The sequence below is a fragment of the Dromaius novaehollandiae genome, chromosome 2 (genome assembly GCF_036370855.1).
Source record: "Dromaius novaehollandiae isolate bDroNov1 chromosome 2, bDroNov1.hap1, whole genome shotgun sequence".
Taxonomy (NCBI): domain Eukaryota; kingdom Metazoa; phylum Chordata; class Aves; order Casuariiformes; family Dromaiidae; genus Dromaius; species Dromaius novaehollandiae.
The window spans coordinates 37081810-37109532 of record NC_088099.1 but is presented as its reverse complement, the minus strand read 5'-3'; the positions used below and the strand labels follow the sequence as shown (position 1 = coordinate 37109532).

The 27723-nt window shown below is 41.0% G+C and overlaps 1 protein-coding gene across 4 annotated transcripts in view; it reads left to right on the top strand.

Moving 5' to 3' along the window:
* Window positions 1-27723, top strand: part of CREB5 (cAMP responsive element binding protein 5) — a 263711-nt gene that overhangs the window by 173399 nt on the left and 62589 nt on the right. For all 4 annotated transcript variants that reach the window (XM_064506262.1, XM_064506261.1, XM_064506259.1 and 1 more), the window contains 2 exons: window positions 16139-16265; window positions 18491-18601. In XM_064506262.1, the coding sequence (XP_064362332.1) occupies window positions 16139-16265; window positions 18491-18601 (238 nt within the window). The remainder of the gene's footprint in view (window positions 1-16138; window positions 16266-18490; window positions 18602-27723) is intronic.

The window sequence follows — 27723 nt, the reverse complement described above, 5'->3', positions numbered from 1 at the left end:
GCTCAAGTTGGTAGAATTTCATTCTCTTTAACAAGTTCCCCTTCCCAGTCTGGTGCTGGTGCTTTCATTCAAGTTGCACAACTTTTACTTTTCCTGGATTCATATACTCATCACTTACTTGTCAACTCTGTCTAAGTCAACTGAGTGTAAATCCAGCTAGATATTTAAAAACACCAGTTGGCCTTGGCCCAGGTCACAGTTGTGCTATCTTACTCATTTGCAAAAGCAAGGTTCACAGATACTACTGAACCTTGCGAGAAGGGTCTCAGGCTTGGAAGGAGGACCGTCTAAAGTGCCCTAGATGTTCTGGTCAGTGACCAGCTGAGAGAATATTTCCTGGCTTTGAAGTTGCAGTGGGTTTTGTTTCCCTTTGGTTGGTATGTAGATTCTCTTGTGGATGGGCAAGCAAGTTTAGCTTCAGCTGCTTGGACTGACACAGTTTCAGCTGAGATTGCATTTTCTAAGGAGAAAGTGCCAATGAGCTGTGTGTTGTAGTCCATCACAGGGCTCCACCTAAGAGGAGAGCAGTGCTCAGCTGCATCTGGGCTGCTCTGAAGGACTGCTAGCAGTGGCTGCCTGTAGGGCAAGGGGAGCTGGAACGTGTGATGCTTGGTGGAGCTGAGGTCTCTTCTATCCTCCCTAGGCATGGCCCAGGTCCTTGGCAGCACTGGCAGCATAGGACTGGGAGTGTGATTATAAAGGTCTGGGCTTTCTATAGGTCTTCATGCCTAGAATTAAGCATGTGTGAATGGGGAGAATTAGCCTCAAGGTGGACCAGAGAAACTTCCACCCCTCACATTAAGTCCAAAACATCAAAATACTGATTACTTCCCACGCTGTGTGGTGATACTGAAGCAACAACATCCAAACATGCTTCTAGGATGCAGCTGCCAAAGAAACGTTTCACAACACAGAGGGGCATCCCTGTGGCAGCCTCAGCTGAGGTGCTAATGATTTCATAACCTGCTCTTTTATTATGCAAGCTATAAAACCTGCGGTGGCTGTTCAGCATGATGGTGCCTGCTGCCAGGGGAAGAGCCATGGCACCATGGTGGATCGATAATGGGTTTCCATGTGGAACAGATCTGTACTCTACGTGTGTTTTACATACGTAGCTTTGAAAGTACAAGAAAACAGCCACTTTCTATTTCCATTTCCGTTAGAGACTTCTCATGAATATCTGAAATAGACATTTATTGTGACCATAACCTTACCACAAATTAAAATCAGATCCCAAGTCCCCTGTGAAAAGAAGCTCATTATAATGTATGGAGATGTCAGAAATGATACTAAATGACACTTTACTCTAAACGCCAAACACTGTGCTTATCTGTGGCTTAGGGTTAAATCTACAGTGGAAAGAAGACCAGGAGCTAAGCGCGGTTTTCAGGGGCAGGGGGGTTCCCCATAGAGGTATAGCCACAAGCTAAAGAACAAACACCTGGCTGTATGTGTCTGCCAAACACAAAGTGCCTTGCATATATACTGCTGCATTTTCTTCTCTTAAGCCACAGATTATCTTTGTTGCATATCCTACATAGACTGGGCCAGATTTATATGAGATGTAATGTTGATGCAGACAGTTGGTTTGTTTCTATAGAGAAAAAGAGATAAACACAGATTTCAGCGTTGGTCTAAAAGGTACACATTTGAATTATTATCCCTAAACACTCATTTTCTCATCAAATTTTTTGTATGAGCATTGTAAGGACTTGTTATCTAGAATGCTGATAACACAGCTAAAACTGTGCTTCACAAAACTGACAGAGACCAGGAAAAGAAACATGCTGACCTGCAAAATGACTTTGCCACTATTCTTTGTGTTCATTCTATTTGTCTTTCCTATATATGTTTAAAAAAAAGAAACAGAACAACAAAAAAAAGAACACAGTGGAGTGAGTAAGCCGTGGCTTCTGACACCTGGAAATCAGCCATATTCACTGCTGTGCAAATTCCTGCTGCTCTCTGAGCTGAGATCATATTGTTGGAGATGGCAAGTGTGTAGAGCCCAAATCTGTATCTTTCTTCCATTGCTAAATATTAACAGTAAAAAACAAATGTAAGTGATGCAACAGTCTTTGACCAGGCCTATTCATGTGACCGTTGAGGTATTTCAACCAGATCAGTCAAGTGCCTGACCAAATCGAACGGATTTGATCTTATGCTAATCTGAAAGGAGCTTTCACTTTGCCATGTAGGTAAAGTTAGCATTTTTTACATGTTTACACACACTACATCGGCATGTCTCAGGGTGTGTGTGGTGCTAATTATTGAAGGAACACATACACTTTGCTTATTTTATAGGAGACATATGGAAAAGGATGTATCTTCTCCTTTCCATTCTCCCCTGTCTGGCTCTATCCCCTGCTAAGCTAACAAATAACCCCTTTCCTCTGCCCCTCCAACAGCTCCAAGCAAACAGCTAAAAAAAAAAAAATGTTTCTTGAATGTCAACATGCTCTGACTTTGTCCGGCCAGCAGGAGAAACAAATTACACTGTCAGAGGCCTTCCACTGACAACTGCAGGGTACCAGTTCTCACAGTTTAAATCTGGAAACTCTTAATGCAAATGCTGCAGTTGATTCCAATGATTATAGTCACGCTGTACTTAAAAGCAGTACTTTGGAGTGTGGTTTCACTGCATCAGGCAGTCAATGTATGTTAAACCTACACTGGCTTTCCTAGAAGGTTTGTTTTCAGGACTGTGTGTTTATGGGAGACTCAGGCCTCATCTAGGAACACAAGTTGCATTGCTTCAACCATGCAAGTGCAGCTAGAGAAGTCCTTCTAGTCTGCTGGTTTTCCTCTTTTTGAACTATTTTATAGAAGGGTAGTTTCTCCTTGCCTGGTAATGCTGAACTGTAATGGTGAAAATTGTTGGGTGAATTAGAGAAATTTGCAAAATCTTAAGATTATCCAGTAGTCTCAGAGTTTCAAAATTCACCTAATTCAGTTTTTGGCTATGCTGATTAGACTATTGATATATTACTTTGCCTAGTGTTGGGAGTGTTTTAGCTAAAGCACAGTTTCAGCAATAGTCCTCAGAGGGAAACTGGGGAAAAAAAGAAATAGTGCAAACCCAAACTGTGCTCATGGACTGTATGAACACTTACTGAAGTTTTTATATGAAATAAAAATTCAGAAAAGAAAATAATGACGTGTTAGTTCATACTGCAAACTCGTGGAAGCTGGCAGGATGGCCTAAGCTTTTGCATGATTGACTACTGATCGTTAAGCCCTTTACTGTAAATTGGTGCAGTGGATGGTGTCTTAGCCTTTAACATCAAGTTTGGTTTTGGGAGAATGTTTCTTCTTTAAAAAAAGTTTTCTATCGAGGAAATAGAGGAAAAAAAAAATGCAGCTGTGAAACAGCAAACCAGAAACGTCCATAAAATTAGAAAGTAAAGATATAAAATAAACTCCATTTTTTATTGCTTTTTTTAGCGTGATGTACTGTATCATCAACCTGTGCAAGTCACTACTTCAGAGCATTATTATGAAACCTATCTTCATAGGTTTCATAGATTTTTGTGGGTCTCATGCTGTTCTAATCGATTGTAATAGCAGCACTCCTGTGAACTTCCATGGCAGGAGCACTGTGCCCGAATGAATGATATCTGCCACAATAGGATCAAACTCTCCTTGCCGTTTTCAGCTGTACCGTATGGTGATACTTGCCTCACTGACCACGTCAAGAAGTGAAGCAAGGGTAGAGTTTGGCCAGTTCTTTCAGGGTAAATGCTATGAATGTTATGATTATCCTCCTGCTTCACTTCATAGGCCAATGGCCACCAGGGGTCGGCAGGAATTACTCCGTGGCAGTCCGCAGATGTCAAGGTGTAAGGTGGGGATTTTTGTTTTCTTCTGAAGCATAAAGCATTGGTCTCTGTCAAAACTTGTTTTACTACTAGATGTAACGTATGTTATATCCTGTGTGTTTATGGAGGGTGCATGCACGTGCGTACGTGAGTGAGGTTCCCAGCTGATTTAAATCCATTGTCTTTGGCAAAGCTACATGTTTTACACCATTGAGAATTGGCTCTATTGCTGTTGATATGTTCATGCTCTTCTTATTGTTTTCTCAAATTATTGTGTTAACTGGGTTACAGCCTGTGAGCTCTCTTTATTTTCAGCTTTATATTTCCTCAGTGATAGTTTGCTCATAAACAAGCACATTTTGAAGGTCATCAGGTAGACTAATATGCAAAGCTCTTTAGGAGGGGTTTTGAATATTCTGGATGAATAGAAAAATCATGTTGAAATGCTTCTAATTTTTCTTATTCTCCTTCTAAAGAACTACTCAGAAAAGAACAGCAAAGTCTTGGTAACAAAACTAGAGATATTAGGCTTTTCATATTTTATCCCATTTCCACTTGCTTTTATTTAAAATATTTCATAACAGTAAGTATGCTTTCCACTTTATGCTGTAGATTCTCTAAAAACGTGCTTGCAGTATGATATTATGGGCCGTTCAGACTTACTGCTTTTTATTATGAATATTGGATGGTTTGTATGCATATTTTTAAAGCTAAAATTTAAGATTTACATGTTATCTGGAACTTGATCTCTAACTTGAAAGGCTACTGTAGCCACAATAAGAGCGAAAATAACCCTGAACTGTTGAAAATTTAACTCTGAGCACCCAAAGTGGTAATGACTGCAATAGTAGTTTTGTCGATATTTATAAATCAATGCAAACCAGAAACTGGATGTTTTAATTTACTGCAGTTTCAATGTAACTGATACCCTCAAGTTTAGAGCTTTAAGCTTTGTGAAGTGCAATGTTATTGCAGGGCATGCATCCAATTTTTAAAACATTATATAGATTGGAGACAGATGAGCTTTTCAGAATTATTTTAGGCCTATTTTGATTGAATGCCTGAGATGCAGTTTCCAGTGGAAATTAATTGCATTGATGTGAAAACAAATGAACTTCAACCTCAAAATCAGCTGCAGGTTTGTGCTCAATCCAGTACCTAAAAGGGAGGGAGAAGGCACAGATACCCACTGGAAATGGCAATGACAATACATACTTTGTTGCAAGAATAAAATCACTTTGTTTTTAATGCCTCTCTCTTTTGCTGTGTCTGCTAGTATGCATGTCCTCATATATGTGCATGGAGAGAAATTTACCCATATATTTGTGGTTACACTTGAATGGACAGTGCCTTTAAATTGCTATCACTTCTTCCCTTTTGATGCTGCTGGAAACCAGGGCCTGTCCTTGCTAGCCTGCGTCAGCATCTAAGCATCGGTGAAATCCGCAGAGGCCGCTACTTCTAGTACTTTTATCACTTTCATTGGGCATTTCTGGAACACACAGTTCAGTAATATACAGTCTTCTGGGGGACTTCAGGAGCAAATAGCAGCTGACATGATTTGTACCCTTTAGAGAATTTTGCCTTAGCTATGTGAAAAATGCTGTAGCTGAGTTGGGGTTCATGTTTGCTTGAGCTTTTCAGCATTATCCTTAGCAGAAAGAGTAGCATTAAATACCTGTATGCTCTCAGTCAGTGGCAACTCCCATTGACGTGTAGACAGAGAACACAGTATGTGCTCTTAAATAATGAGAGCAGTTGGCACTGGCTTGGAGCTGATTTCTGTTGAAGTACAGTTGAAGCAGTTTTCGCCGGCTTTGTTCTTTTTGCCTTAAGATTCACCTCTATCCCATGCTTCTCATCATTTGTACTAATACAGTTGTCAGCTGGGATTTTTAGCATGTTTAAAAGATGAAGTGTCCACAAAGGTTCCTTCCAAGAAATGGCATATATTCATTTTGATCTTCATGAAAGTTTGAAAGGACTCAGTGGAGTGAATTGGGGGTGGGAAGTGGGTCACTGAAGGTACATAGTTATTTGGCAGCTAGAGGAAATTTTTACACCTGGAGGTGACTTGCTAAACAGGTAATTGAGAGAACACCCTCACGTACATACTGCTCTTCTCTCCTTCCTCCCCGACGGCCGCCCACTGAAACCAGCAGCTTGGAGACATTGAACAAGTATGTTGCTGTAACTGGTGTGGGCTGTGCACAAACACTAACTTCTCCTTGTGCTGTGGAGAAAGCTGGACATCACGGGAACATCTGCTAGTGGCAGAAGTGTCCGGGAAGCAATGACAAAGCACACAGTGCATGCTATTTCTACGGTACTCTTGTTAAACAGTGCACTAGGAACTGGATTTTGGTCTCCCACTGATCTCATATGTCATATTAGACTTTTTCAACCTATAATTTTCTATTTTACTTATTTGATATTTTGTTTTAAAAAGTCATGTTTTGTATTTTCTTAAATAATTAAAAAATTCTCCAAGGTACTTCTATAATATTTTTAGTGTTAAGGATAGAATTTAAATCTCAGTAAATAAAGCATCTCATATCTATGTATCTACTCATTTTTCCTCACTAGTCACTGTGGCCAACCCTGCTTTCCATGTTGGGTATAGCACAGTTGTTTCTTGCCAACTTCAGACAGACTGAATATGCCAGGCAGACTGGAGAGCAAACAGTTGCTGGTGGCAGATGCTGGTGTGCTTTTCTCTTACAGAGACTGTTTTCGTTTTTCAGTCTTTTTCTGGCAACATGCTGACCAAAATCTTGCCACAGGTCCCACAACAGCGTTATGGCTCTGCGTGCTACGAGTTGTATTGCCGCACAGGCTTCACACCTGGCAAAGTCTGGAGCCCGCTACCTTTGGCCTTGTACAAGGTCTACACCAAAAGACAATATTCTGCCTTGAAGAGCAGTTTAAACAGACAAGATGAGTGAGAAGCTGATGGATAAAGTTTTATTTCAGTTTTGGTGATGTGGAGCTGAATAATATAAAGATCTAGATTTGTCCCATTTTTTTGAAGAGTGGCATTGCTATAAGCAACTTTTGGGGTGCTCTGTGTCTTTCTGTTGACTATGCAGGGCAGCTGTGTTTCTGCAGGGACTTTAGTTCGGCACCTGAAACAAATTGCCCATGATCAGAAGCCATCCTGGGATTTAAGGCCTGTCACTCAGGTAGCGCTCTGGTGTTTTCATTCAAAACTGTTTTTCCCACCTCTTTGGGCACGACAAACCTTCTGCTCTAACTTTTCAATCATTGGATTTAGGGGGCACATGAGGGGACTTTGAGGACGAAAGAGTCAAGAGATATTAAGCCCTCTGAAGCATAAGGTTTCCAAAGTAGACCTTTCTGCCTACAGGCATATGAGAAGATCATCAAGTACATCTTTCTTAGACACCCAGGCAGGCAAACATCTCTGAAACACAGGGGCATGAAACTGCTGCTGCGGCATCCATCATTCTGTTGAGGACAGTGAAAACATGTGCTGTCATCTTTGACATTTTAATTGAAAAGAAAGCTTACACAGATTTCAACCTTAAGCAGTGTGTTTATACAAGTGTATACAGAGAAATAATCTGTCAGTGCAGAGCAGGCTCATTCCTATAGGAGTTGGTTTAGTAACTGAACAATCCCACATTAGCTCACACACCTTGCCTTGTTCCATGCCTCAATAATTTTTAGTAGAAATACTTTGCCTAGAGGCATGCAGTTATTAAAAAAGAGGCTCAGCTTGCTTAAAGTCTGGAATTATTAGCTCATGGTAACAAGCCTGCACTGGAGAAACTGTTGGTTCTTTGTTTTCATGACTTTGCTGTAATTTACTGTCTAATTTTCAGAGACAAACTTCTGCTTTGTCTGGGAAATTAAAAAAAATGAACAAAAAAAAGGAAAAATAAATCACTTCAAAAAGATTCTTTTTTCATTTTTATTATAAAGCAGCATTGACAAAATTCTTTTATCTTTGTATTTCTATTAAATTTCAGTGGTCCAAATAATACGAGTGACTAGAAAAAGAATTTTAATTGAGAGATTTGTTTTACCACATTTCCAGCATAGGGAGCTGTTGGTAGGAAGTACTCACCGAGAGCTCTCCAAATACTCTCTCAGCCCTTTAAGAGTAAAAGGGTTTTTTTTTTTTTCTCCATCCTTTTTGTGAGCTATTGTTCTTTTCTGATGCAAAGTTATGAAAGTTAAGTTAAGAATGTTTACAACCGCACAGCTTCGGGGGGCCACTCGAGCAAATGAATGCTCCGACACCTTTATATAGCACAGACCTAACAGAACAATTACTGCCCATTCACTTGTCGCTTTTGTCTGGATGCAGGGATTGGGATTCTTTCCAACTGTTTAACCTGTCGACATTTTTCCCCACTGAGCCTTAAATTTTCAATTGTTCATTAATTTTGCATGCGAGGCTTGAGCCTTAAGCTCGACCCTTAAAAGGAATGGACGTGTTAGAAAATGTTTGTGTAAGTTTTATTACTGTTTTTATGTTTACATCTGAGCTGCCATTTGATATGTTTGTGTATTATGGCCACCTTTTTTCTTCAAAGAAAACAGATGCACTCTTATTTGTGGTGATGCAAAATCATTTGTTTTCCAGAAAAATTAAGCCTCGGGTCCTGTTTGAGCTCAGAGAACATGACAGTGATGGAATCAGCTTGACATTGTTGCTTGCTTTCGCGGTTAAGTGTTTTATCATGTTTATGCTGCAGGTTCTTGTTCTTATCCCACTTTTTTTTTTATTACAAGAATGTTTTTATATGAGCTAGTTCTTTATAATCTCTTGAACCTGCTTTTTGCTGTGTTTCCTTGTTTTGCTTTAAGTATGCCATTATCCTCCCTGTATCATCTGCGAGTTCCAGCTGCGTGCATAACACTATGTAGAGCATAAACTGCTCTGAGGAGGTTATAGTCTAAGAAATCATTCTAGCTGTTCTTATTTTTCTTGTAATGGGTCAGGCAATAAGACCCAGCAAAATGTTTAGAGGGGAGGGAAGATTGAAACCAGCAGTTTCTAAGACCTGAAAGAGCCAAAAGGCAAATGTTAATGGGTTCTCTGAGGCTTCGAAGTACTTGCTGGTCCTTGTACTTACGCTGAATTTGCAGAGGCTCCTTAAACATGTGTTCAGGAAATATAGGTGGTATTAACACAATTGGAATTTCTAAAGGCAAGATTTATCATTGACTAAATCTTTAAACAGAGTTTGGCCCACTAAATACGTTGCAGCAATATAGCTGCTGCTTTGTGGGGCTTTCTTCCTGTAAGGTCAGGTTAGAAGTACAGTGCTCAGAAGACATTTTGAAGGCATTTTTCCACAGGTTTCTAGTATTTGACTGTTCATGTATCCATACTCTGTCTTTTTTTTAATTGTTATTTTTCGCTTACTCTTTCCCTCAGTTAGATATGCTGTCCTTGTCTGTCCCTGTGAATTAAAAGAAGTGAGCACAAATGCATTTCTGATGGAGTTGCATTGCTCCTGGTGAACAGCTTCTCACAGGATATCAAGGGGTACATGAACTGTGAAGTAACATCTCTGCTTGCTTTTGACTGAGTTCATATAATTTCATTATCTGTCTGTTGCATCTTCCTCCTTTTTTTGATGCTTGTTACTGAATTCCTTCTACTTCTGTGCCAGTGTGTAACTTGTTACCTTAATTGTGCCAGCTCTCCTCAAACATGTATACTGACTTTCCCTTCACTTGTGAATCAAGCTTCTTGTCTTTAAGACTTCTCATGGCTTAGCCTTATCTTATCTCACCCCGCCAGTTTCTCATTATGGTGTCAAGCATCGCTTTCACTTTGCCAGTGCCTTTAACATCAGCCAGTTTCTCTTTCAAAGGCTCAAATCTCATCTTGTCCAACCTTGGGAAAATCCTTAAGGTAATGCATGTAATATAAAAGTATATGTACACTCTGTTTAAAGATCACTACAGAAAGCACAGCTTTTTCTGGATGCTCCCCATATCCTCTAAGTTGTGAGCTGCAATTTTCCCACTTCAGAGTGTTGCCCATCCTGTGTCTTAATCTTAGTTACTCCCTTCCTCTTGCAAACTTCCCCAGTCCTGTCATTCTTGACCATATGCACAGGAGTTAAATAAAAAACATACAGCTCCCCACAAAGCAACCAGAGAAGTGCCACTAAACTGTCTCCAGTTTTTTAGTATATTTATTTGCTTCTATGCTCTATCGCCATCTTCTACTTTTAATGTTTTGTGTCTCTAGATTGTAAACCCACTGTGTAAGAATTGTCTGTTATCTTTGTTTGTACAGTGCCAGGCTCAATGGGGTCCCAGTCCCGACTGGGACCTTTGGGCACCACCACAATATAAATGTCTGCTACTGATAATAATAATCTACCCACATCATGCAGATGTCTGAATTGTCTGAGAAATACAAACAAGGATCTTTACTAGGTTGGCAAAGATCCATTAACTTTAGGTGCCAGTTTTCCTTTCCCCTGAATACGGTTTGGCTCTCTGAAAAACCTGGTGACATAAAGCTCCCATTTCTTGGAAAGCTTGGCTCTCTGATGTTTCTATAACTAAAATATTGTTAAACAGGGGGTATTGCAGGTCAGGGGAGGTCCCTGGAACTATGCAAGGTATTCCAAGTACTTGTCTGGCACTTTGTTGTTGCTTTCTTTTGTTTGTTTTTGCTTTCCTCCTCTGAATGACAAATGAATAAACTGAAATTAGACAGAACTTCCCTAACTTTTTCTGGGAGGGAGCATCTCAAATAATGGGCCACAAATGAGGAAAGCTGGAGTTGGATTGATAGGCTTAAGTAATGGCACTATAGGTCAAACAACAACAGATGCTGCAAGTGAGCCAACCTCTCCAGTCAACCTCTTCTTTTTGCAGATTAAAACGTTTATCCTCTCCACCTTTACAGCCAGAGCTTTTATCTTTGCCCTGTAGCTGAGTTTTTCAGATACTGAAGGCCAAGAAGAGCACTTCAGGTATTCCAGCCTCAGAAGTTGCTGTGGCCTCAGTAAGTGGTTTCCAGCTGGTCTGCAGAACCACATGCTCCAGTGAACTTACAGTTTGTCAATGTAAAGTTTAATTACTACTGCATGGGGTGGTCAATGAGACATTCAGAGGGTTGACAGTGGTCAGCTGTGTTCATTCTCAGCATAGTAGGGTACTTGGGTGCTTCAGTCTGAAAGAAGCCCAAACCACATGCACGTACTAACATACCTGGAAAATATCTAGGTTGTTGGTGTGCAGTGGTTGTTCCTTTTTGCATTGATCATAATGGTACCACTGAGGCCTTATTCACCTGTGTGTCTCTGTTGCTTCCATTTGTTCTCCCTCATTTTATCCTTGGTCTGTAGGCTTTTTGGGGCAGGAGGTCACCCACAGTTTTCAAACCAAGGCTTCTCGGCACTGTTGTAGTAAACATATATATGCATACATACACACACACGCACGCACACACACATATATGTATGTACATATATATATATAGCAATGATGAAAGTCTGGGCAAGTCTGTGTTTGTAACTGGAGTGTGGTGCAGAAATCCCTGAGCCAGAGCTGACCAAAGATGGCAAATTGCCACAGCACAACCAACCACCTGTGGGCTGCTTCCATGTGAGCTGGCTGGGTCTGGAGGCCATGGAAAGTCAAGAGATAGGTTCCTTAGCTCAAATGCTACTCCATGTGTGTGTGGCTTTACTTTTTCCAGACCAGAATTAGCTGAAGAAGAACAAGTTCAGTTGTGGTGTAGGTGTCCTTGTGGACTACTCCATGGTAGTCTCAATGGTACAGGCAGGCAAGTAAGAAGCAAGAGAGATGTCTTGATAAGACTCACTGATCTGGAGTGGTTTTGCTGTAATAGAAAACATACTGCAGTGCTGCTTTAAACAGTGTCAGTCCTTCTGCAGCTCAGCCTCGAGGGTCTTGGTCAGTATGGGCTTAGTCTCATGAGACCTCAGCAGGAAATTGCTACCTGTGGAAACTATCTTTGAAGACTACAAGTTAAGGAAAGCCTAGGCTTTCAATAGGTGAATGTAGTGTGTCGTCATTAGACAATCTAAGAAAGTGGGGCAGATAGCTGTTGCATCATAGCAGAGTATTTTGTATTAAACAAGGAGGCACTTAGTGAAGTATATATCGTGAATATTTGATTAAATTAGTGGACTTATCTCTAATTATTGGGTAGATTCATATGATGGAACATGATGGAGTCACCGTGGCTTAGTGGGGTACCGCCCATCTGCCTAAACGTTAGTAACGATGACTCATGGGGTTAACACAATCGTGCAGAGGGAGGAGAGCTGATGTGGTCACTTACAACAGCTCAGCTAACATGTGGCATTTTACTGAGCTACTGTAATGCTATCCATCCAGGCTGTATATGCCCAAAGAGATAGTGTGCAAATCCTGACTGAGATCCGATTGTATCCAGCAGCAGGCTCCTGCTGGAACAAGATGAAAATTCTTAAACTTGGGGAAAAAAAAACATAGATGGCCAGATTTTCAGTGAGGTTGAGCACTTGCCAGTTCTCTGTCTTATCTGTCCTTTATTTGGAGGCTGCTTGCCCAATGACCATATTTATTTAGTGACACAGATGCTAAGGAATTAAAATTCTTCAGTCAGCAATATTCACCAACAGGTTGAAGGCTGCACCTCCTTAGCATTTACAAGGAGAGGAGCAGAGTCAACATGTTCAACATTAAAAATGATAATTATAATGTCTTACTGGCTTTCCTTTGCTGCAGGTTAAAACAGAACAACAAAGAGATTTTTTTTGTCCTCGGTAGAAGAATAAATGTCTTAGAGCTAGACAAATTGAGTATTTTGGCCTATAAGATTCAATGCCATAAACGTTCCCTGAGATCTTGTGTGAATGCCCATGAACACGTGTTAATCAATGACCTGTATTCAATGTGGAAGCAACAGAAGTATTTGTGAGTACTGGCCAATGTCAGACTTCCCTGATAGAGAGCCGAGCCTGGTGTGCATTATGTAGCACTTTTATTGGTGGCAGGAGTGGTGCAGACTTTTCGACAAACAGGGTCAACCTTGAAGCACAAGGTTTCTCTGGCTGCTCTGCAAAAAATACACTTGGGAATAGACTAGCAGGAGTTTCAGCAGGAAAAAAATACCTGAAAGTACTGAGGATTTTTTTTTTCTTCCACCAAGCGTAAAGCACATGCAGACCCCCAGAGCAAAGCAGCATTAAAGGTGAAACCGGGGACAGCAAGGAAGCTTCTTTGCCATTTTAATAAACACAAATAATTCCCTTTTGCCCAAGTCCCATATTCCCAAGCTCATTAAAGCAATCTCAGAAATTTTTTTGGCTCTGGAACATATAAGCAAAATTCAAACTGTGCAGTCCCTTGAGAATCACTTGCACAAATTGCATAGGTCAGGCCAAAATAAGTTTCTGTCAAACAGCCTAACACCTAAGGTTATTATGAAACTGGTGAGTCGTACCAAGGGTCTGTATATGGGACAGTCTCAGAATGACTATAGGCAGGGGAGCTGCTGTCATGGTACTAGTTTTACTTTGGTCGCGCTGAAACCTCAAGCGATATTTTTGCCGAATACGTTCCTTCTGTTAGCCCATGTGGTGCACGTGGGCTTGTCTAAGCTGGTGGGCCCAGAGGTGTGCCCCCAGGGCACATGCCTCAGTCTTGTCCCAGGCCGATGTGAGAGTCCCCCCTGGACCTACGTTTCCCTGGGAGGAAACCCAGCAGGCATCCCCGCAGGGGCTGCGCCACGCTCAGTTCAGCCCCTCAGCCTGCAGCACAGGTCTCAGACACTCAATCTGGAGGCCATCAAACTGACTTAAAAGCAAGAGGTAGAAAAGACCTTTTAGAGCAAATGTGTCTGCCGCTCTGCAGGACTGTAGTTGCATTGAATCTGTGCCTCTAGGAAATTGACTTTTTTTGTGGGAGGTGACCACAACCTTCAAAAACCAATCTGAGCTGCTGCTTCTCCTCACTCGGCCTGATGTTTTCCTCCTTTTTTTCTTATTTCTTTTCAGAGGATCACTGAACTTTCTCTTCTTGCTTTTTTACTTTGTCCTGATGATTCTCCAGTCCTTTTGCTTGAATGAGTACCTGGAGCAGCTGTATTTTAGGTGGAGAGCAGAGTGGGTCAGGGGCTGTGTATTATATTGTCTGAGCTCTTTTCTCCTGTACTGCGTTCGTTCCACTTATGCCACCTCCACACCTTCCCAGGTTTAGTGCTGTGCTGAGTTGACCATACTCTCTGCTATCCTAGGAGCTGATTCATGTTCCCTCACAGTGCTTCTTGGACCCTCTCACGGGGTTATACCATATATTTGGGAAACATTGTCTTGAGTTTCTTTGTGCAGTAGGAAGAGGTACAGCATATTCCTCCATCAGCAAATAACCAGGGAGGCATAGGAAGAGCTCTATATCTGAGGTATATTTGTTGGTTTTTTTTTTCTTCTGAATAAGTACTGTATGTGTCTGGGAGGTTTTTTTAAACATCCTGCAGAACACAGGCTTTTTCTCTTCATGGAGAACCGAGACAAAAGGATGGGCTCAGTCACTTGCAGCTGCCAAAGAGAGGGCAGCTGAGGCCAGAGGGATGGAGGTGCCAGGTGCGCAGGAGCAGGCAGGCGAGGACTGAGAGGGGGGATTTGTGGGGCAGAAATGGCTCTGGGGGAATGGACTTGCACAAAGGAGGGTTGTGGGACTGAAAACCTGGGGATGGGAAATAGTCAGGAGCTTTGGGAAATGGGGATTAGGAGGTTTGAACTCCGGGCAGCAGAGGATGGTACTTCTAGGTCAGAAGGAGCTGAGGTTGCCATGAGACAGACATCTCTGGTTTGGGAGCCTGGGCACAGTGTTTTCCATCCTGGATTTCTGTGAATCCCATCGCTCACAGCCTTTGGCCTCTTCTTTTAGATAAATGGAGTGAGGGCTAAAGTTAGAGAAGGGATGTGTATGTTCATGATTGCCAGCATTGCTTATAATTGGAGAGGCCAAAAACATTGTCCCATCCCTTGGTATATTGGTTGAGACCCAGCAGGAAAAGTGAACAGTCTTCCTACTCCCAGCTCTGGGGTTATAGCTGTGGTTCTCTGACCAGCCCAGCCCAATTTTCAGGCTTTAGTGGCTGGCTGTGGGTTTGTCACTAAAGCGAAAGGTGCTTCTGCCAAGGCTAAGAAGCACCCCTGAAGTTTAGAGGCTCCACATGTCTTTAGCTCTTTCCATGCCCCCCTGCAGAGGCTCTTCTCATAATCTTCCTACCTTCAGGAGTATCTCTTGCCTAATAAACGCAGTATTATACTGCAGAATGTACTGCTTTGTGAAGCTTCAACGTGCCAAATTATACTGGCAATGTTTGTTGAGGCACTGTATGTGAAAGCTGTCTTATTTTCCTGGTTTTTGAAAAGATAACACTTGTTTTATTTACCCCAAACTCCAAGCAATTCATACTTCCTTCAAAAACTTTTTAAAAAAATGCTGATTAACTTAACTAAATCCCAAAACCACATTCTTAAAAGCTGTTATCAAAGAGTAGTTGCAGCTTCTTTTAATCCATCAATTTCATGATTCTTCTTCTTTGTTAGTGAGCCTACTTTTTCTTTTGCCTGTGCTGCACTTACTTACAAAAATCCTTCTAAATCTTTTAAATTCCTTTTGCCAAAATAACTCTCTCTGCTTTTTTATAGTCCTTACTATTTGCCTTTACAACCCACTTAATCTGAATGTAATTTTGCTGATTTTTCTTCCTTCTTTTTCCCATTTCCTGTGCTCCGTTGACATTCTAACAAGTAAAATTAGGGCCCTCACTTTGGAATAAAGGCTTAGTAGAGTTTTCCAGGAGAGAATATCCTGAGTGGAAATGAAATGCTCATTTTTGGGTAGTTTATTTATGGGTAATAAAACTTCAAAAGTAATTTAAGCATGCTTAATTTTCTGTCATAATATGAAAAACTATCATCCAGATACTTTTTTTTCCCCCAAGGGTAAAATTTACAGCAATGCATTGATGTAGCATGTCGGGAAAGTTTCCTACTCTCTCTGTAGAAATCTGTCACTGGCCACTGTACGACACTGGGGCACGTGGATGCAGAGCGGCTGTTATGTTTGCATTCATGTTCTGTCATATGAAATATATTGGTGCTTTAACCAATAAATAGTAAAGGAAATGTGACTCATCTGTTTCTTGAAAACTTTCTGTTCTACTGATTTATGCAGGAGAAGACAAATGCTGGATTGGCTTAACTGTGCCTGCCTGTCTAGAGTTGTCTGTGCCTAGTAATGGTTGGTACTGTTTTAGTCTCTGTAGCCCATGACAGCGCTCTTTCCTTTTCTCCTAGGCCTGTCCCAGGTTCTCTGTCTTCACTACTGCACCTACACAACCGACAAAGACAGCCCATGCCTGCCTCTATGCCTGGCACCCTGCCCAATCCTACCATGCCTGGATCCTCTGCTGTACTAATGCCTGTAAGTTTGGAGGGTGGGAGGGGTGTTGGGGAGGGGAGGCTGTCTGTTTGCTTGCTTGATTCAGCCTATGCAGAGGTGAAAGTCTGTTGGTGTTTCTAAAAGCAATCGAAGCATGATGAGCTAAAGTAGGGAAGCTAGACCTTTTTCTCTATTTCATTTTGCAAGAGTATTTGTGCTGCAATTAATGGAATGTTAATTAGTGTGAGAGTGATTTGAAGCAGTTTACAGGAGACTACAATTTCTGGCTCTCACTCTTGATCATGTAGGTGAGATCGGGATGTCTGCTGGAACAAAAAGATATTTTTGAATTCAGCCTCAGAACATACTGGAAAAGTCATGTACCTAAATTAGGCCAGCGAACTCTAAAAGTAATCTGCTTGCTTCTGGGACATAATCAGCTAGTAAGAAAGAAATGTGACTTACTTTGCAGGCCTGGTTATTCGCACTAAGATAGAATTTAGTCCTTCATGATCGCTGCTCATCTTCAACTCAAAGTAATTTCTGCAGAGTTGGAAATATCCACCATCTTCTGGGTGACACAAAGCACTTTGCAATTGTAGCTTCAAATTATTAAATGTTTTTAACAACCCTGTCAATATAAAACATTTAGGCAGACAAGGGATGGAAATGAGTAAGGGTGGTATGGAGAAGAAGGAATTGTGAAAGAAGAAGTTTTTGTGTCATTGCACGACGTTCATTTTGGAAGGCAACCTGACAGCAACCAAACATGGCATGGAGGGAGGTACTGCTTGTTCTGGCTCTGCTGGAGCAAGGGGGGCATTCATGGCTGAGAAAATTCAGGTTTGGCTGCTCTCTAAGCAGTCATTAATAAGTTATTAATTAATAACTTATCAGTAAGGCTCTCCTGGAATATCGACCAGGAAGTTCAACTGAAAATATAAGAAATGTTGCTGTGGACAGTTTCTCTGGCATGACTCCCGAGGCAGCTGAAGTGGTGCAAACATCCTGCTTCAGTGCAGCTTCCTTCAGTGCAGCTCAGGGCCCAGGGTGCTGCTGGGGGCCCTTTGGGCAGCTCTGCTTGCAGACAAGCACTTGTGCTCTGGCTGAGAGCCCCCGGAGACGTGAGCACAGAGGTGAGATGGACCCTATCACCTACAGCCGCCCTGAGAGCAGCTCGGGCCCCACAGCGCTCCCGAAAGAGCTCTGGAGAAGATGGCCGTGGGAGCTGCTGCTGGCACCGCCCCGCGGCCCCGCGGACAGGGCAATGGGCACGGCAGGGGCAGCCGCCTCTGCAGAGCCCGCAGGAGCCGGGTGCTGGCTCTCGCCCCAGGTGAGCAGTGGGACACTTCCCACTCGCCCAGCCCCAGCAAACCTTGCTGGCTTTGTAGAGGGGTGGGAGTCACTGCCTGCCCGCAGGGCACACAAAGTAGCTCCCTGCTTGGCAGAGCCCAGGAGGATCCCAGAGCTGCTGTCCCGTCTGGAGATAAGGCTCAGGGGACTGGCCCCAAGCAAGGTGGGATGCTCAGCTCCAGCTAAAAGCGGCACTGTAACCCTACTTATTATCCTGCCCTTCTGAGCAATGACTCAGGTATAACAGCGCTTGTGTCTTTTCAGAGAAAACACTATGAAAAAGTATTTTATCTAGTCCTCACTGCCATTAAGTTTTATTTCTAAATTGTATCCCTAGCTCACTGTGCAGTAAGTTAGCTTGCAATAAGTGCTCTGAATAGCCAGAAGGGCTTCTGCTTTCGTTTTTGCTGTATCAGCAGTACATGAAAGGTTCCCTAACGAGACATATTGAAAACTCTTCTCAGTTGAGCAGTCCGAGTGGAGGAAAAAAAGCCAATTCGTTTTCCATATACTCTAGATTGTAGATTTTTATTTATGTTTTTAACAAGCTAAGTTGAGCTGCACTGACAGGAGAAGCCACAACTTTATACAGTGATGCTTTTAAAGCCACTTAACTCAGAGTGTTGTTATACTAAAAGGGAGAAAATCGTTACAAAAAAGCGCAAACCTGGGTGGCTGATACATTTGTTTAGTAAAGAATCATTTTCTTTATAATTGGCTGTGAGGTTTCAGGGACAATTCTGATGAAACACACGCCTGTGTGCATACACACATGCAATTCATGAAACAGATTGTTATTTTTCCAGTCATGACTTAAAGAAATAAAGCGGAGTCCATTTAAATAGAAACCGAGCATAAATTCTTGCAAATGCCTCTAGATGTTCTGAAAATCTTTTTTCTCTTTCTTTTAAAAGATGGAGCGACAAATGTCAATGAACTCCAACATCATGGGAATGCAGGGGCCAAACCTCAATAATCCATGTGCTTCACCTCAAGTACCCCCAATGCATTCAGAAGCCAAAATGGTAAAAAGAAACAATTCAAAAATGTATTTTCTTATATTGCGCTTAGATACTGGTTAGCCAGACGGTGCGGGATGTAGCCAGACACTGCTTACTTCATTCTTAGTCATACGTTATACTTTTTTTAATATGCTGCTGTAAATTGCCTTTGTGTCAGTTGAGTCTATGAACTTTCAAGATGTTGCCCATTCTAGCTGAATTCTCAGTGAGAAGGAACTGAATTAAAGAGTGGGCCAGCTGTGTCAGTTGAGTCTATGAACTTTCAAGATGTTGCCCATTCTAGCTGAATTCTCAGTGAGAAGGAACTGAATTAATGAGTGGGCCACCGTGTTTAATAGGATTTTTGGTGCAGATTCGTAGAATTTAAGCAAACGGTCTGGCTGGTTCTGTGATGGTATCTGTGCACTGCAATGTGGCTTAAAAAAATTTCTCAGCAAATGAACAGTGTAGTAAAAAGTATGTGAGGTGGAGGGAGTGTACATAGTCTTTGTTTTTTCCGGATAGGCGCACGGTGTGTCAGGGCAGTGCCAGTGTTAGAAAAGCAGACTGAATGACGCATATAAAACCAGGATATTTTCTTTTGCTTGAGTGCAACAAAGTTATTGCTGTCAAAAAAAAAGTGTCAGATTCTGGATAAAAATAATTTACCAGTGAAATGTCATAGCGCTTTTAAAGCTGTTGTATGTCTTATAAAGTCAAGGCTTCTCAAGCGTATGTATTGATGCAGGATTAGTGTAGATAACTAAATTACAAGCGTGTGTATGGAAGTTTCCCCCAGCTGTATATGTACTGTCACAGAGGTATTTGGTAGTAGTATCCTGGAACTGAGTTCATCGGTGTTGAAATTTGTACGCTTTTTCACTTTCAGAGCTGCCATTTGCTGGCTAGTGTAAATATGAGGGCAGCAGTTTGCAGTTTAACTCCGTAGGGTTTTTATCCTTTCAGGATATCTCATCACAGTGAAAAACAGGAGTAACTTCATTGAACTTCTTTCACTGGCACTATGCCAACATAAAATTGTCCTAAGTGAGAGAGTGAAACCACGCCGACAAAGATTAAGCAACCACATGTTTTTATATATTTCTACTTTGCATGGCTGGTACGGCTTTAAAGTTGTTGTCATCTATCCTGAGGCAAATAAAAATCTTCTCATCTACAGATACAATGAGCTTGTCTACGGATGTAGTGCGTGCAAGAAACCCTTGGTTAGGAGCAGCAAAAGCTACAAGCTTATTCTATCTCTGTTTTCTTAGATTGGATAGGTCGTGCCTTCACCTCACTGTTGGTTTGGGTTAGGCTGTTAACCCAACCTCTGTTAACACCCCGTCTAAAACCGCACTCCGTAAACATGCAGCCACTTGGCCAGGAGGACGGCGATAGCCAAAAACGCTGCCTACCTCTGCCAAGGAAAACCTGTGGTCAAGAGTTCTCTCTCTGCTGCACCGCACAGGAACGGTGACAAGCCAAATGGCAACAGCGTCTGCAGCAGAGCTTGTTAAAAACTTCTTGGAATAGGCGAGTGTTTTTTCAACTTGAGCAAGGCTGAGCCAAACTAAATACTACTTGGCTGAATAAATCCAAAACTGGCATCTGTTTTGGGGACTAAAGGTTCTGCAGTTTATTCCCCCCCCCCTTTTTTTTTTACTGGAAGTGTGAGGCTACTTAAAAACAAGATTAAATTGTTGGTGCGTATGGTAAGAATTCTGTGCCTTAATATCTGAAACCGTACATTAATGCAAGTTACTTTATAATCTGGATAAGAGGTTTTGTCCTCAAACCTAACATATAAAGGTATCGCCCTTTCAGACATAAATTGCTATCAGTTCCAAAACAGAGCAGAGTGAACAAACAGCTCCTTTGCTTCTAAGGGGCTTTCTGCCATTCTTCGAGGGGTGGAAAAAAATCCACCCATGTTAACTCTTATGAGTAAGAGGCATCATTCAGAGCTCCAGGAACTTCCTTCTTTCCAAATGCATTTTTAAAAATATTCCGTAATATAGTTTTATATTTTATTTCTGTTTGAACACACAAATAATATAAAAAGCCACTTTATTTAGCCACCACTTTGAAGAATGAATTTATTAACAATACTCTACATGAATAAAAAAAGCAAAAACAGTAGGAAATATTCAGAGCAAAGTTATTTCTTATATCTAAGTCCATGGATTTTAAACCTGAATCATCTGCATTACAGTCACAGTGTTTGTTCTCATTGTTAAGTGCACTCAGCTTTGTGCCCAAAGCATGAAACTTTGCATACTGTAGTCAGTTAAAAAAAAATAAAGAAAATGAGGGTGCTTAGTACCTGACCGGATTGAGCCCTGCATTAGGAAGGAATTTCAGATTTCTTCAGATTCTGCTAATGCTATTACTGACGGTGGATCCAATACTGCATATGTTCTCTTTGGCTGGCAGCACTTTGCAAGGTATATATGTGTTCAACACTAGACAGAAGTCATCCAAGCTGCTTGCAGCTAAAGACGGCAGTAACTGGAGAAGTTTGGGGGACTTTGGACCTGATTCATCTGCCATCTGAATCCATGGCAGACGGACCAGCCTTTTCTTTGTGCATACATGAAAGAGTGCAGGACAGATGCGTCTAGATGTGAGACCCAGATGTGGTACCAAATCCTTCTGGCCTTATGTGCATGAAATTATGCACCTGAGCAGTGCAAGCATGATTTGGCATGCAGCAGTTGAAACCCTATTTGGTGACCTATGCGGCCTACTTTGCTTTTGTAAAATAAATATGAATAAATAATATCAGTGTGGATACTGTGTGATGGCAGGTTTTTCAGAGAGAGCAGACAGACAGCAAAAGTTTCACCCCTTTGATTGGTGTGTAATCAGTTTGTAGCAAGAAATGGAAGCAAGTTCATATATATATGCACATACATAGACACATGTACACATATAGAATATGTATTGTATTAATGTTATGGTTTTATAATATGCAAATATTTTTTATTTGTTTAGATTTTATTTTTTATATATATTATATATACATACTTATATTTACATATTTTATATATATATGCTTATACTTCCTGGCATTTATGGAAAGCAAAACTCTGTCACCCAAGGTGCTTGTTTACTTTTTAAATTTTTCCTGTAGAATATTACTTCAAATATTAACGTATTGTAGATGACATCTCAGAACTGATTTAATTTATCACAATCTCAGTTTCCTTCACGGTGTGCCGCTCAGTTAGTGTATCACCTAATGCTTTAAAACTGTCTTAGTAAATGAAAGAATGAACATCTAAATCAATACTGCTTCCTTCTTAGATTCAGAGCTGAGAGGATAAACCTTTATGCTGCCCACCAAAAACACACATTGATTTTATATTAAAATATATTGCATTGGAAAGTGGAGGAAACATATATCTTTAAATGGCCATGGTAAAAAGAGGCAGAACAGCACATGTAGCGTATTAACATGCAGTTCAATAGGCTGAGACTATTATGCGCTTGGAATTGTCGCCTGTGTCTTTGCCTCAATACACAGCTTACATACAGTTTGGTTTGCAGTTTCAGAGCAGTCGGGTTTTTTTAGCTGGAAGTGCAATGCCGTGTGGGTTACCTGAGTGCAAGATAAATAGCCTGCAGTGAAGCCCTGGGAGGCTGGGTACCACAGTGCTTGCCGGCAGAGCTGCTGCCTCTCTATCTGCCTTTTACGAAGCACTGATCTTTAGCTATATAGGTTTATAGACTACACACCCACAATATTTTGCGCTCTCTGAAAGGCAGCATCAAAAGCCAGCTGGCAATGAAAATAACCTGACCGAAAAATACAAGTTTCAATTTGAACTGTTAAATTTTTTCCCCCTTTTTTCTCCCTTCCCGTCAGATACCTAGCTTTTTGAAATTTAAATAAAACATAATATGTGTGCCTAGGCTGTGCCTGCCTTCCTGACAGAATCTGTATGACTCAAAAAAAATTTGCCATTTTCATAAGTATATCGAGTTATGTGATATTGTTTATGCCCTGTGTGCATTACTAGTATGAACAGTAATGATACGAAAATTAATGTGAAAATGTGTATCAGATACAAGAGTGAAAACATATAGGGAAAGCAAAATAAGAAACCAGTAACGAGTATGTTCCTAATTATAATGGTAAAATTGTCCCTATTACTCGAACCTTAAAATTTTCCATAAAACGCTGGACGGCTTTGGAGTAGAAGGAGGAGGAGGAGGAAGATGAAACAACTTGTGGCTAGTCAGTTGTCATCAGAACTGTTTTTTGTTCTAACTAATGAGAGGTAAGGAAGGGTACAGATCCTGCAGATGGCTTTGAAAATCCCAGTGCAAGTGTCGGTCAGCCCACAGCACTAGGACTGATTCAAGGAACCCGTGCATATTTCCTACAGCTGTCTAATACATAAGGTGCTCCTTCTTCATAAATGTAAAAAGTCAACTAGATCGAAAAGGCTTAGCCACAAAGGTGGTCAGCTTTCCTCTCAAGTAGGTCAGTTTATTTTTTTGGGTGGAGTCTTCTGCTGCTTCATGTGTTACAAATAACTTCTGTTTCCCTGCCCATGAGTTGCGGTAGTGCAATTGATGTAAAGGGAGAAAATAGTGGCATTTGCTCTTACTCCAGGAGTTTAGTCTCCTGTCCCAGTTTGATATTGGTCTGAGCCATTTTCGCAGCTGCTGAAAGTGGAAACAAGAGCTCCGTTATAATAGCGGTGGCATCTTGGGACAACTCGCAGCCTCGGAGACTGCTTGGAACGGAAATTCAGCTGGTTACAAAGCCGGGTCTGCGAGCTTTCGGTATTGATTTCAGGCGGGAGACTCTGACACAGGGAGTACGGGCAGGATCAGAGCCACTGAAGTTCTAGGTTTACCTACTTAGCATTTCATGACTGAAAATATGTTGTGAAATACAATAAATGATCTGAAGTCAGTGCTTTTATATTGAACCGACTGGGAAAAGAATCAGTGTAATAGAGCAATACACATCCCTTCAGGGCCAGAAGACTTTTCTTAGCACAGATTCTGGACTACTGAGCAAAAGAAAAATGTCTCAGCTCTGTGGAGCTTTCGACAGCAATTCCTCATATTATCCCTTACAATAAAGCAATGAAAGCAGTGTGAGGGGGGAAAAAAGTGCAAAATGAAGCGTTACAATTTAAAACAAGTAGAGTTGAGACAGAATTCCTAGTACCAGTAACTGAGAAATGTTTTTAAGGAATAGATTGTTAAAAGTTATGGAGCTTCTACAACTATTGACAAAACTCACTGTTCTGAACTCATATCTCCTGTAATATTTGCAGTTATGTTTGAAAGTCCCCAAAGCCAACATTTCGGTACGCTCCTGATCTACGCTTTAAAATCCTCCCTAGGCAGTAGCTTTGCCTGTAGACAGCATGCCTTGCTCTGGATTAAGGTATTAATGTTATGGGTGAAGCTAATCATATTTTGTTTTGTTTACTGAAACAGGACCTTGTCCCCGTCATGTCTAAATGCTGGATTATAAACTAAACTCACTAGAAACTAATTCTTCCTAAGCTGTCAGTGTCTGAATAAGTGAAATAGAGAAGAGAGCCTGTTCAGTCAGTCATAGCTGCTGTGAACGTGTTGAATATTTGATCTTGCTTCTACCAAGTACATACAAATTGCTTTGCTTGTTGCAGCCACAAGTTGTAACAATTCCTTGCATTTTTCTTTCTCTGTGTCACTTTATCATGTGGTGATCTTATCAGCACTATTTCCCTAGAAGAACTCAGGTTTTTATAATTTTGTTTGCCTTTATTCAGCTGGGTGTTAAAATGACCTCGCTCTCTCCCCCACCCAACAGCCTTCACCAACTGTCCACCCTTTCTCTTTCTCGCTGTTTCTCCACCACCCTCTTTATTCTCACAGGATTTACTTTCTTGGTCGATTTGTCTCTCTTACTCCTTTTTCCTCCAGTGTCCACCCTGATTTTGTAACCATAGCAATGAGTGAAATACAATCCTAATATTTGCTTGCTGCAGCTATCATCTAGCCCAACACATGAACTGTTGAATCTGGGTTTCGTGAGTTTATTGTAAGGTTTTAAAACATAGGTCAGATGCATCTGTGTATGTGAGGGTGACTTGGTGCTAAGCTGCCCCTTTCAGAAAAGGTTTGTTTCTGTAAACTTGTGTGTCAGTGTGCACTGGTGCAAGTAAAAGCAAGCCCTTATGGTAGTGCAGCCAGGGGGAAAGGAACTTATAAAAATAAAAACACGGTTGTGTTACAGGGAAGTTCTGCTTCACATAGATAGATTGCAGTCTTTTGCTTGGAGTTTGTACAGCTTTCACTTTCCAAGATTTTTGCAAGAGCCATGAATAATGGGAGTTGTTTTGCTCTTGAGGCTGCTGCGCCTAGCTTTGACGTTTGCTTGGGATGCACAAGCGCATCTCGTCGCAAACGTGGGCTCTGGGCCGGATGGGATGGTATTGCACACTTTACCAGCTCTGTGTTTTAACCACTGAGGGCACAAGAGCTGGACGTAAAATCTCATGACAATAAATCTCTTCTTTATAGAAAGGCTTAAAAGGCCTTTCCTCAAGTCTGTGCAGTCGCTAACGAAGCAGTTGATTAATTATGATAATATTCCTGTGAGATAAATATTTTTAGACTACTGAAGAATGGAGACAGAAAAGCAAAATGACTTGCTAGAGGCCACGCAGTTTGTCAGTGGAAGAACTGAAATGAGCCCAGCAGCGTCTCTGCTTTCCAGTTGCAGACCGCACAACTTCTCTCTCAGTGGAATTTATGTATATATAATTAATACAAGCTAATACTAATTATTAAATCAATAATATTAATAGAATTACTAAAACGTAGTATGTTTTTTCAGGACATACTGGAAAAATGAGGGAGCTCTGAGCTCCTCATGTAGCCACGTTTAGAACCGACACGGACTCAAGTTTGGGATTCAAATCCAAATGAAGGCGACAGTTTGTATTTGGCTTTAATGCCCCTGAAATCTCCTGACCTTTACTGAAGATTTTGGCTCAAAGTGACAAAAATTAACTGATCTTTTGAGACTTCCGTCATCTGAGATGATGGAAGTCTTGTGAGATCAGCTTCGCTGGCACTGTGGCTTTCACGGAAATCCCAGGAGAGCACTTACTTTCACATAATGTCAACCACATCGAGACCAGGACTAACGAGTACCCCTGTAGAGCTCATTTGAAGATCATAGGCATATTTGAAATACTGCTACAAGCTGCGTTCAGCTTGAGGAAATGCTCACAGCATTTGTTGTTTTGCTTCTGTCAAATATGGCCAGTGACGCTTCTCAGCAGCGAGAGGGTTACATACGGTCTTCCAGATGTTCATTAGTGCAACTTTTCTATTTATGTTCAGAAAGTAATCAAGGAGGTAATTTAAAACACTGGGACAGACTGGGTCTCCCACCCTGGAAACATTTATGTTGCAAACTTAGCTCCACTTCCTGTTTTTACGAGCAAATCGTTGACCTGTAATGTTTATCTGAGTTTTTAGGGTATGAAATGCCATGAATAATCTTCTTGAATGTGCTCTGTAGGCGGATGGCCCAGGGCGTCGGGTAGCAGGTTGTGTCCTCCGTGTTTTGTATCCCAGCCCTGCTACAACTCCTGCGTAGTCTAGCTTACAGGGGCCTGCTGGGAGCACAGCAGGCTGCTCAGCCCCTTTGCTGTCCTAAGGGCATTTTGCTTGTGTGCTGGGACCAATTGCAGTTTCTCCAAAAATGTGGGTGTCTCCAAGTTACTCAGTTTCAGATGTTACTCCATTCTAGGTGTTTTATGTTAAAAAGAAGATAGCAAAACACTAGGTATAACCGCAACAATTTTCCATTAGTATTGCAGAGGCATGGGGAACATGGGCTTTGACTAGCTGAGTGATGAACTTTAAAGATTCGACTAACAAGCTTTAAGTATTTTAGGGATAGAATTTGATTTATGTAAATCTTCCTTCTTTTATTCATGGATGTGAAATTTTTTCTTTTGCTTTATATATTGAAGTCACACTGAAACCAACTCATTACCGTATTGAAAAATATTCAGAAAATGTTATTTTAAGATAATATCCAATAGTTCATTTAGTAACATTATCGGTGTGGAAGTAGTTTAATTTAGGACTGTTACCTTCATTATATTACATTTTCACTCATGAATGCTTGGCTTTAAAATTATGTTGTATTAAAAATAAGCTTTTGCAGAATTGAAAAACAGCAGCGAGGATTCCCATAGTTTTATTTTTCAGTCTACTGGAAACGATTTAAAATGAAATAAGCACCTTTTCCCTGCAGCTCAAGCACTACTTTTCTCTCTTCTCCCTTTTCTTCTCTGACAGAAAAACAGAACCTGACTTGTCTGTTTTCTTTTTCCAGAATGAGTGTTCAGAAAGGAAACAAGCACCATGAGCAGCTTCAGTGAGACTTTTGCATTCCTCTAGTTTTAAAAAATAGAGGCAATGTTATTGGTATAGTCAAAGAATACTTTAAAAATGTAGTCCTGATCCTCAGCTGCTCTAAACCAGTGTAAGCACATTGACTTCAAAGAAACTGTGTGGTTTTTGCATCAGCTGAGGACCCAGTTTATGCTTTTGAATCTCAAAATTTTCCTTTAAGCAAACTCTGTCCCTCCTACAGTTTGATACTGTCAGTTGAGCATTTTGTTGGTTTTGGCTTTTGGTTGTAATGTTACTCTTTTATTTAGAATACAGTACATATTTGTCTCTTCTTTTTGCACGCTGGTGTTTTGCCAACTCTTCCAGCATCTTATATGAACTTTTTCTGGATTAATTTTTCAGCTTTGCTTCCTACAGGTGTTAATTACATAATATTTAAAGATAAATTACTTTGCACAATCCCAAAAATACTATCAGGAGATTTGATAATTGATTTGTCATGCCAAGCACTCACAGGGAGTTTTTGGCTCTCAAATATCACTCAGTGACAGGTATTGGTACCTGTCCCTAGTGATTCATATCCAAAAATTGCCAGATATTTCTTTGAAACTGATGGATGACTCATGATGTTATATTTAGGCCACATTATTCTGGAATGTTTAAATTAGACTAAAAGCCACCTCTGAGTATATATGTGCAAACACAGAATACATTTTTAGTTTCCCATCTGGAAATACATATAAAGTCCAGTGCTG